Genomic DNA, 12,461 nt, shown 5'->3' on the forward strand with positions numbered 1-12,461 from the left:
TTGCAAGTTGCATATGCCATGTGTCCAAGAGTCTGAATCACATTGAGATTCAGTTTCAGTTTGCAGAGTCCGAGAACAAGTATGAGTAAGAGTTTACCATACAGTTGCGTTTGGTTTGGTTCGGTTTGGATTTCGTTGGAGTGTCTGGAAAAAGGGACAAAATGCTCTACCGCAATTTTTGTCGTTTGTTGGCATTTCTGATGCAGTTTTCTGAATTTTTTTTTTCTACAGTCAGTTTCATCCTTTTTTTTTGTGAATTCACCCACACAGTGAAGCTCACGTAGTTGCTTTTATTTACTTAAATTGCAAGGCATGAGTTTGTATTTCATTTCTGCACACGCATACCATTATAAAATGCGGAACAATCACACACACACATGGATACACCTATGTGTACAGGGTAAAAATTAAGCAATTCAGCACAAGGAATTTTTTCTGTAAATTCTCTTTTTTCAATTCCGCTTTTGTGGCCATTTGTGTAAAAAGCGCTTAACAATTAAAACAAATTGCTTAATTGCTGCTACCAAATGGTTATTCAATTGTTGTATTCACCGTATTAAAAAATATATGTGTATCTATTTAAGCACGTTTTACGTTTTAATTCAGCGTGTATTTCGTGAAAAGTCAAGATAAATCGGTGTATTCTCAACTACGTGTATTGTTAATAATGTTTTATCATGGGATAATCAATTAACAGCTCTTTTAGTAAGTAAAAGAAGAATTATTTCATAAGTCGGATGTTGAGAACAAAGAACCAGCAAGTATTTCGTAATCTGGCTCATCTTTATAGTCTTCTGCAATGTAACAACAATTTAAATGAAGAGTAAAACACATAATCACACTCGTATAAAAAATGCAATTACTACCCCAGCTCCAGGAGCACCATCGAAATTTCACTTCGTTATGAAAGAGCAGTGTTTCGCTTTTATACGGCTAACGATACATCCATCTATCCACTTGAACTAAAGCCAAACTAAATTGCATACTTTTACTTTCCCTGCAGCATCTCGTTTAGATTCCAATTACAGAACCACCATGTGAGCATTGCCAAGAAACGAAGCCAAATTCAAGTAGCGCGCTCATCAGAGTTTGCGAGTTTCTCTCTGCTTTTGCTTTTTTTGGTAGCACAAAATTCATTAAATTTGAAAGCCGATGAGTACTTGAAATTTTAAAGCAGCTGCCAAGCAAAATCCAGTCAAAAGTTCATATAACATTTTTTGTTTTTATTTGCTTTAGAAATGAGAGGAAACCGTTTCGGTAACGTTGTTGCTTTATTTTTGTTGATTTGATAAATTTTAATGCATCCGGGGGGTGGAAGGATGAAAAAAACCTGTTGGCACAGGCGCAACTTTTGCCACAGCATTATGAAAATTAAATGAAAATAATCTTAAATACATAACGTATACAACACGTTGCCAGTTTCAGAGTTTTTGCTCAATGTATTTGGGCAGCCTTTGCAAACTTTCTGAATAAGCCTTAAAAGAGTAAAGCGTTTGTCATTACACTGAGAGGAGCGAGAGAGACAGCTAAGCAGCAGCTTATGATGAGGAACCACATAGAGATAAAGACTTTAACAGTTACTTTTCTTTCCACCTCTAGGCTGGCATTTATTTGCCCCTTATCCGAACTATATCTCCTTTCGTGCCACAAACGGATTATATTTGGAAGATTTAATGTGCTTACCTCATCGTGCGATGCTCGTCGGTAATTGTATTTAGCTTATCAATAGATACTAACCTGCAAGAGACAAATAAAATGAGAAGAAAAATACGATTATAATGAGAATTTTATATTATATGGTAGTATCAACTAATCTAATGAAGGACTATAATAGAAAAAGTGAGAATACAATACGTTTTAAATATTAATAAAGACTACGAGGATAAATTTCGATTAAAGTACAATACCTTGACGCTCTTTGTAAACCGTTTACAAGCAAAGTTCATTTTATTATGCTGTGATCTAATGCTGCAAATTGCATTTCCCTTTTGCTGAAGGACAAGGAAAATGAGCTTGGACGTTGTTGCCGGGGGATGTTATTGTTGCCAGCATGATAAACACCAAACTACTGCAAAGTAAAACGCAGCTCAGGACAGATAATCAGACCTATAAAAAGCGCAACAGCAATAGCAAATGAAAAGCGGAAGTTTAAGAGTACTTCTGAGAGAAAAGACGAAGACTAAGACGAAGACGACGACGACGACTGCGGAACAAGCTCAACAGCTTGGATTACAAGCAGTTTAATGACTCAACATTAAATCGAACCAAATGATTTAAAGGTTAGCTGATTACTATTCCAGCAGTTTCTCGACTCTTTTACTACCGATGATAAGTTTCTTAGCATTTCATTTCGAATTGCTCCAACTAATTTCAAAGTTGAGATGGACTTTTTGAACTAGTTCCATGGCTGCAACTGTTGCTCTTTGTTTACTACATGTCCCGCCACTGTGTAGCTTAACCTAAGACTATCCACTTAAAGTTGTGTCTTTGCCAACTCTAGTTGTAGACAAAAATATGTAAACACTTTGCACAGTCCTGTGAGCATTGAATCTATCCCTTTTTAAAACTCAAGACGCACAATCAATATCACACCCAAGTCGTAAAATTTATTAAAAAAGATACACACACACACGCAGGACTAGGACGAGACGCACGTGCCGTCTCTTGAGCTTGTCGAATTGCTTTTTGCTAGCTAGCAAAATTTGATTTCTAATGGAAACACTTCTTTCTTTTTTACGCTTTTTGTCCAAAACTAACACGAAGCTATCACGAAGAGTATGAAAGAGAGATGGCGAAGCGTCTACAGAAACATATTGCAGAAGGACAAACAGGTTGTGCACATTTCGTGCCCGCTAGCTAAATTTCTTGATGCATGCGTCTTGATGCCTTGAGGTAGACAGTTTAACTTTGTTTCGTATATATTCAAATCAAAAAATAATAATTAAAATAATATAAAGGCATGGCAAGTGCTTTAAAAGAAAACAATTACAAAATCAAACCAAATAAATTGCGTCTATAAAATATAATAAGTAATAGTTGTAGAAAATCAAATAAAGAATAATTGTATAAAATTGTCATATTCTCTGCTAGGAACATTACATTCAAGCTCAACAAGTGATTTTAAAGGGTATTTGGAGTACGCTCAGCGCATAAGAAATTCCCTTTTTTCCTTTTTGTCGGCTTTTATTTGATGAGTTTTTGTGGCAAAAGGAACGCTTAAGGATACTTTTACAAGATTTATGACGTGTTAGTTTTTTTCGAGTGGAGTGAAGTTGCCACACCAGCAGCAGCAGCAGCAGCTCTCTTGCGCAACACGCCACATCCTTGTGCTCATCCTCATCCTTGTTCTCATCCGCATGCTCAACCCATCTACATCCACTTGCAACATGCATATGCATGTTTTAAGCCGAGAAGCAGATGGAAAAGGATGTGGATGCGATGGTGTTGCGCGTGGATGGTGTCTGTTGGATAGTGGATGGTGGAGTAGCAGTACGACATGCAATTTTTGTTCTTTGGCAAATGGCGCTCATTTTTTAATGAGCGCCCCGGAAATGTGGCATCTCGTTGATTTATGAACAGCGGCCCGCAACTGACGTTCGCATTCACAGTCGTTGTCGCAATCGCTTTCTACTGATTATGACGGGGCGTTCGCTTTGATTTTCGCATATTTGCAGCACTAAATTATTTTTAATATGATGACCATGTGGAGAGTGAATAAAGTGACGGCCCCTGTTGTCTCTTCTCTTAGCTTCTGTTTGCAATTGATATGTGAGCACAGCATAAAAGTTGACTGCAAAGTCCTTAAACTGTATTTACGCACGCACGTCCATTAATCAAGCAATTTATCAAACATGTCATTTGGCACTCCGAAGGCAGCACGAATAGAAACGGAGACGGAGAAGCCATTGGCATTGGGATGTGGTCGTCAAATGCTCAGTATGCGTTAGGCCAGAACACTTCCCTCCTTTCTCTCTCTCTCCCTCTCTATGTCACGCTTAATATTGGCTCGATTTTATTGACAAAACCGAAATGCGAGCAAGTTGTGAGTGCCTCCCCAAAGAATGTGACACTTTGAAGCACGGCAGTCAGTCAGGAAGTTCACTAAATTGACTTCAGTTTCAATGTGCGTGCGTCAGTGTGTGTGTGTGTGTGTGTGTGTGTGTGTGTGTGTGTGTGTGTGTGTGCGACATGTTTCGATTGCTATCAATGTTGTGTGATGATGCGGCACTGGTAAGCATTAACCACAATTTGGTGCCATGTCAAAATCGTAAGGCTTGTCAATCAGCTTGAGCAGCTACAGAAGCTATATCAGCTTTATAAGTGTAGCAGATACGTGTGTGTGGGTGTGCTTTCCTTGTAATGCAAAACCAGCATAAGTCAATTATGTGCTGCCTTAAAAGCCATACAAATGCAAACAAGTGCGGCCTTTAGCTTGGCTTAGCTCGTAAGGCGCCGCCTCAAGCATCTACAACAGACCCAGCTCCACTGCTCGACAGAGTCACCGAGCGCAATCCTCAGCAAAAGTATGCTACATTTTTTGATACCTGCTACTCGAAGGGTAGTAGGGTATTATAACTTTGTGCATCATGAGGCATCTCCGGCCCCATGAAATATATATATGTATATATGCTCATGATCAGCGTCAACAGCCGAGAGGATATAGCCATGTCCGCCTGTCCGTCTGTCTGCATGATCACCAAGATCTCAGAGGTAGAGCTATACTTTTTTTTATACAACACTTGTAATATTTGCACGCAGATCAAGTTTGTTTCAAATTTTTGCCTCAAAAGAGCATTTAAGAAATAGTTTTGTATCTAGTATATTTTGCACTATATGGGATACTTTGAATATAGTACTATATCAATATACCAAGAACAAAGCCTTTGGTAATTTCAATATTTTTGCGGAATATTTTGAAGAATAATACCGCACCGTTTTGCTTTTATTCAAAATGTGTAGCAGGTAACTCACAGTCGAGCACACCCGAATGTAGCTTTCTTGTTTCTTTTGCATGTACGCACATAAGCAGCTAAAGGCTTATAGTTCATCAAGTGAGAGAGTGCTCAAAAGAGGTTAATAACTGCAGACACTGCCTAGCGAGGCTAAACTGAAGCTTGGATTGCTGTTACTTTGTTTCATAAGCTGGCAGAATATGCCAACTGAGAATAGAACGGAGCATAAACAACTTTGTCTAAGTGTTTGCCAGTTGTTGAAAACAACGAGAACATGTGTTGCTCATGTGGAATGTGGTTGACTCTTAAATGTTCATTTGTGCAAAGTTTTGTTAGTCTTGCATTCATTTTTCGACTATTTTATTTCATTGTTGAGCTTAAATCTGAATTAATCTAGGCGTTGATGTGTCTACTTCACAAAACTTTGGCTAAAATTTCGGTATAATTAAAAATCAGTCTGAAATAATTCCTAAACCCTTCTTTAAATTTTAGTTTGGCTCTCTATTGAAAGTCCTATTTTCAGCAAATGATGCAATACAGGAAATTTAATGGTGGTTGTATATTTTCTCTATTCTTTTCACTATCTCAAAGTCTTGGCTTTAAGCAAGCAGCTTTGAATGCTGCAAAACAATTCTCCTCGAGAGCATCTAAATTTTATTTTATTCTTGACTGAATTTTGATGCATTTTTTGTCGTTGTTGCATTTGCTATTGTTGTTGTCATGTTTATGCACAGCATCTTTATCTTCATCATTTGCCTTTGTCTTCCTCTCTATTGTATGCATATACATACATACTTTTAGGTGCTTGAGGGCTGTTGAAGAGCTGCCTTCTTTTTGGGTAAGGCTTGCATCCTATTTCAGGCATTTATGCATGCATCCTGTGTCAAGCAGTCGCTCACTCACTCACTTCCAGGCATAGAAGACGACTACACAATTTGCATGTGTGTCAAAGCCACAAACACGGAGCGAAGCCGCACATAAAATTCTGGCATACTTACGGGTCACATTTCTTTATATCTACATTATTTTTATGTAGCATCTTATTTTGTTTTCAATTTTTTTTTCTTGTTTTTATTCCCCCAAATATTTTTTTGACTTGGACCGCAACGCCTCATACACGTAATTGAATTTTTATGACTTTTCCATGGGTAAAGAGTCAACAGAACAACTGTAATAAAATGCTCGGAGAAGAGCCTAGCACAATATTTTACGAGCTGCCATAATCGAAGTTTTCGGTTATCGCATTTTCAGTTTTCAGTTTTCGAAAGGTGCTTTTTACTGCGTTTCGACATGCGACAATTGCAGGGCCTATCAAACTCGTACGTGTACGTAATATGTATATGTTTCAACATATTTCTATTTCCTTTTCTATATCTGGGGAAACTGGCAGGAAACTTGGTCCGTCTAGTCGAGAACCCCACGCAAATCCACGCTCAAGTCATTTCCGTGCAATAAAAGTCTGGCGCATTGCAATTTGCCTTTGCTTTTGCTATGTTGGGCGTGAATATGGCGAGTGCAATGAACCAGCTGCAGGAGAAAGCTGTGAATACACGAAAAACTTTTCCACTACATAGTCAGTTCGTCGCTGTGGTTTTCGCCTAAAAGTAGGCAACGTCCAGCATAAACGAGCCATTGCAACTGCAGCTGCGTTGCTGATAAGCAGACACAGACACAGACAACAGACAACAGACAACAATTGTATAACTGACAGCCTTTTGCTGTCTCCCATTGTTGTTGTGCAATGGGCGGTGTCTAATGCTTAATGCCCTCTCTAGCCGAGGCTCCAAAAGTGGGTATAGCAGAAAAAGCATAGCGTAATTGTCAAAAGGTAAGGAGAGGATTAACATTTGCAGGGTAGTTGCTAGCGTGGCATATTGCCAAATTGCTGTGTTGTGCTAATGGAAAACCACACAAGCCACAATGCGTTCGCATTTTGTGTGCCACCGAGCGATACCGCTACAAAGCTTGTCTAAATATATACATATATGCATGTGGGTGTATCTATTTTAATGCATCTCCTAAAAAGAGAGCGCGATGGGGAAAAAAGACAACCAAGAATTTATTACGTTTTGTTTTTCTGTTGCTGTTTTTCATTTTCAATGCTGAAGAGTGCAGAATTCCTGGTTGCTTATCAAGAGTGCGTATGTGTGTGTGTGTGTGTATGTATGCGTGTGTGTGCAGCTAGTGTGCGTTATGCTCTCAAAGTGGGTCCGTCATGGGAGTGTGTACGTTCATTCGTCAGTTTTATATGCTGCTTGTTAAATATTTATTTGACCTTCTTTATACCCTGCAAATTTTTAACAAGCAACTGCATATTATTCCAATTCTGAGTAAACAGAATTTTTTGAATGCACAATAACGAGTAAGTAAAAATATCATAAGTTACTATAAATTCTAGCTAAATTTGATTTCTCATTTGTCAACTGTAAAAAATATCATAAATTATAATAAATTCTAGCTACATTTTATTTCTCTTATTAATTCTATTTTTCTCTTAATTACAGAGTATTACATATTCGTTTTCTATTCACAACCTTAATCTTAACATTTTATTTATACGTTCGCGCTTGACATCTGCTGCTGCTCTTTGCCATTTTGAAGCATTTTAAATTTTGTTTGTGCATTTTTTAATTAGCCAAAATTAAAATTTTAATGGCGATCTTTTTCTAGCCATATAACTGATGCTGGCGCCCCGAAGGCATAAACAGCTTCAAGCACTTTAAAGCCGCACTTACTTAGCTGCTGAATTGAGTTTTTGGTCCCAGAAAACACTGTTCATTTTTCCCCCTAACTTAATTAGCTTGAGAAGGAGACAGGGCGCACAGCTGCCTGTCTGCTTTCCCATCCACTGGCTACAATTAATTTAGCAAATATTTTCCATTTGACGTGTTTCGTTCTCGGGCGAAAACTTAAAACATTTGCCCTAATTGCAAACATTGAGTAACAAATTTATGAGCCAAAGTGATGATGAAATGAGGAACGAAAAAAGCGTACTGGAATATAAAAATTAGTTGGCTAATTGCAGTTTTTAGATTTTCAATTAAAATACGTTAAATATTTATTTAAAAAAGCACACGGTGAGTAAATATTCAACTTGGATCTCACGTACAAACAAGGCCAATGGGGGGTATTGCAATAGATTAACGTGACTTGCTATTTGTATAAAACACTGTGTGCAAAACTCGTTGAGTCGTTGAGGGAATGTTAACTGGATTCTGAACGGATGCTATACCATGCTATGCCATGTTACACAATCAAGTCTGGCGGGGATGGAGTTGGAGGCGAAGAACACGCCGTGTGGGAGTTCAACAAAAGTTTAATTGAATTTCTGTCACCCGACAAAAAGGTGCTGACGTCAAATGGTCTACGGACTACGGTCTACCCCTGATAGAGTTGTTGTTATGATATCCAAAATGGAACATTATTATGCCAAGAAGAGCTCACACTTCTCTGGCAATAAATAAGAGCTTTAAACTACAGTTTTGTAAATTTAAAATCGTTCAATTGATGTGTTATCTGTGTGGCATTTTGCCATGTTGCAACTTCCTTCGAGTGTAACAAATGTTCCCAGCACACACACACACACACACACACACACACACACACACACATATGATCTATCCATACAAATTGCTCACACTTTGTGTCTCTCGTGTGTGTGGACACACACTGTGCTTTGCAAATTCTTATTCATAGTTTCCGCTTTTTGACTCATCATCGAGTTGCCATTGAAGCTCTTAACGTGTGTGTAGTATTTATCTATTCAGCAATCAGTTAGACGTATCCATCAGATTTATTTCCATTCCATGTGTGTGTGATACCTTTCAAGGCATTCACTTTTAGACGTTCTCGATTAGATAATGTAGAACAGATTGATTAAGTGCTCATTACGTCAAATATGGGTGAACTTCGCTTAAATTTATTGCAATCTCGTAGTCCTTGAATCTTATTTTCAGTGCTTTAAAACTAGTACTTAAATATTGATTATTTTAAGCGTCTTAAAAGTATAAGTAGCTGCAGTTGCACTCTCCGCTGAATATTTTCAAATAGATAAACGGATTCGCATTTGGAAGGAAGTGTGAACTTTGCCAGCAGCAGCAGCAATCATGACTAAAATTTATGTTGACAACGCGTGCTGGGCAAGTCGCCAGTGTGGTTAAAGCGATGGAAGTGGGTGCCACATATTTCCCGCTGCAACACCCACTACGGGCGGGCCAAAAATGAAATGACCAAAGCGAGCGCAGGACACAAAACTTGCCATCAAATACCGTGCACTTATTAATGGGTCATGTGTGCGGTGGTAAAGTTTGTCCAACTGAGGTTTTACTTCTAGTACTACAGCACTTCGTCTTGTTGCCCCCGTTGTGCCTCGGTCCTTTAAACTTTTGCTGCAAAGTTTGTATTCAAAAGTTTTTACCTCTCCCAGCAGCAGCACAACTTGACACCAGACTCCCCTAAGAACTTCGTCCACATAGGCGAAAAGTATGAGGCGTGTGTATATCCCTTTGTGATACAGGTAGTAGTTCATATTTGGTAATTTCCCTGGCACAAATTATGAGACGTTCATTTGCATATTTACACCTAACAGCAGACAGCAACAACATTAACACGGCGAGAGCAACAGCAATAGCAAACGCAAAGGCAAAACTGAATGCGCGATTCGTAAAATTTGCATAAAGCACTTTCCACTGAAGGCGCTACAAATGTATAAATCATTGTCGCCCATTCCCGTTCCCATTTCCATTCTCATACTCATAATCATCATCATTGGCTTCACTCGATTCACACGGCGTATGCGTCATAAATGCCAAATGTCCTCACTCGCTCGTTCGTTCGCACACTCTCTCTGCGAGGTTTGCTTTCAATCACAATATCGCGTGTTATTGCTACCGAAAATTTTCAGAATTCATGTCAAGCATTCAAATTGAAATTTCAATCTGTTGTGTTAGTAATTGGCAAAAATGGACGTTGGATTTGGATTTGAGTTGAGTTGAGCTCAGGGATTTCGGCTTATAAATTCTGTTTTTGCCAAACGTTCAAGGAAATGAAGTCAATGCCAACATTACGTTTACGCAGTGCAATCGTTTCGGCCTATAGGAAATTAAGTGGCTACTCATTGTCAATGGAAAAGTCAGCACTTAATGGCCATGTTGTTCATATTGATTAATAGTCTTAGCCAGAGGGGGACAAATGACTCTACGCGAATTTAAATTAAAGTGAAACACAAACAGAAAACCGAGAATTTTATTTAAATAAACATAAGACAAAATAACAAGATCCCTCGGGTAATGAAAGCTCTCCATAGCTATGCTAATGTGTATATTAGTAATTTTACTGGAGTTCTGACCTTTTTGGAAAAGAAATGAAATCACGATAGACGAACTTTTAACACACGCTTCGTCGTTTTAATAAATTAGATTAATACGAAATTTTATCATTTGGCTAAGTAATTTTATTAAATATATACAAAATCCTTTTTTCAGCTTACTTTTAAACTGAATACACAAATCAAGGTATCTTCTGCAAGGTCATAGTCAAGCCCAAATAAATATTTTAACTCAAAATGCAGTCAAGTGCGTAAATATAGACAACTGAACAGTAAACAGAAACAACGACGGCTTTGTAAACAAAAACCGAAACTGGGTCTCCTCCAACTAAATACGGCAAATACTGAGCCCGATTGTTGCCTCTGTCGCTGCTTCGCTCCCGTTGACCTGAGAGTAATTAAAACTGGGTCCAAACTGAAAACTCAACCAACGGCGGAAGTTGTTAAAAATGCGCCGCCCTTCCGTAACAATACACATCCTGTGGGGCCGCAGCTTGAGTGCGTTGGACTATAGGTTTTTTTTGGTCACTCTATAGCAGTGCACAAAACCCGTAAAAGGGCTGGATAAGAGAACGTACAAAAAACGCTTTAAAATGGTAGGGCCAAAAGGCCGACAATAATTGGAACAGTCCCGCGACATGCGTTGGCTTTGTAATATGTGTCAACGCTTTGGGTTTGTCGCAGTTGCAGCTGCATTGTTAAAGGTGAAATCTCTTTTGCACCACTTTCAAAAAGGAAAAACCTTGCAAATAGAATGACAACAATTGCAGATGTTTCACACTGTGTAATGCAGTCAAAGGCTCTCAGAACAGTGTTTTTCAGCACAATTGAGTTTTAATAATGTTGTCGAACTGCGTTGAAGTGCATCTTACACTTGGCCCACAAAACTATGCTATAGTTTTTATAATGCGTTTAAATAAGAGTCAACAAATTTGCGCATTGTTAACAATTACAATTACTGTGCTCTGCATTTTGTGCAGCCAACATTTTTGGCACATCTGGTGCTTTAGTTGAACCGCAGGTAAGCGTGTGCGCATAAATTTCGAAACAATTAAATTGCGCAATTGTTGGTTGTCAGTTGTTTTCAGTGCTTGTTACAGTGTATCCGCTGCTGCAGTTGGTCGCGTGTTCAGCGCCATTTTGTTCGGCATGACATTTTCGCACCTAACAAAACTACACTCACAGCAACAACAGCGACGAGCGATAACAACAGCTGATCGCTGGCATTCCAGAGCTGTGTTCATATCGGGTGGCAGACATGTGGCAAATGTGGCACCTGCACGCATCCTGTGCAACACAACACAATGTTGCGTGGCTGGTTCGTGTCCTCGCTAAAAATTGTCGCACGACAATTTGCATGCAATTTTCAAACCCACCAACAACAACAACAACCATAACATAAACTGAAATAACAACAACAATAAACAAACAAACGTTTAGTTTCGTTTTTTTCCTTTTCGTGTACGCCATTATAAATAACAAACAACAAGAATTGTTTATAATTACACATTAGCGGATAAATTATTGCACATGCCACAATGTTTGTGTTTGTGTTTTGTATGGAGGCGTGCACTGCGAGGGTGGTTGGAGACATACATATTCATACACATGCACACATAGTTTGCGCTTTGCCAAGTCATTGCCAATGGCCGCTTCATGTCTGCTATCCTCGCTCGATGTACTATACTTATGTGTGTGTGTGTGAGTGCAATGATTGTGTGCATGTCGGGCGCCTTTTTGTAATTGATGTTGTTATGGCCTCTTTTTTATGATGTGTAATATGGCGCTAAAGTGTTGTCATTATCGCCGATTACTATGGCGATTAATCAATTATTTTTATACGCACAGTTTATATTGCATCCAATAGCATTGTTGCTTTCAGTTTTAGAACTTAAAGCTTAGGAAATGCATTATTTGACGACTCATGAACACTAACTCATTCAGCAATTTAAATTTATAACATAACATTTTAACTTTGTGCAGGAAATGTATGTCCCAGGCAGGAGTCATCTTCGACACCATAAAATATGTATATTCTTGAACAGCGTCAAGAGCCGAGACGATCTAGCCATGTCCGTCTGTATGTGTGCCAATATGCTTAAAATATCCTTTGGTCGAGCATTCTTGACTATAGATTTCTTACTTGTTTTAATATACATATTTCCAATCAAAGAACTAGATTC

At 38.6% G+C, this 12,461-nt stretch overlaps 1 protein-coding gene across 8 annotated transcripts in view; it reads right to left on the reverse strand.

Moving 5' to 3' along the window:
* LOC132784774 (uncharacterized) overlaps nt 1-12,461 on the reverse strand; it is a 130,572-nt gene that overhangs the window by 28,484 nt on the left and 89,627 nt on the right. For 5 of the 8 annotated variants that reach the window (XM_060790620.1, XM_060790615.1, XM_060790616.1 and 2 more), the window contains one exon: nt 1,684-1,737. The exons of the other annotated variants lie outside the window; for them this stretch is intronic. In XM_060790620.1, coding sequence (XP_060646603.1) covers nt 1,684-1,737 — 54 coding nt within the window. The remainder of the gene's footprint in view (nt 1-1,683; nt 1,738-12,461) is intronic. 8 annotated transcript variants of the gene reach the window in all.

This window comes from Drosophila nasuta, chromosome 2R (assembly GCF_023558535.2).
Source record: "Drosophila nasuta strain 15112-1781.00 chromosome 2R, ASM2355853v1, whole genome shotgun sequence".
Lineage (NCBI taxonomy): Eukaryota > Metazoa > Arthropoda > Insecta > Diptera > Drosophilidae > Drosophila > Drosophila nasuta.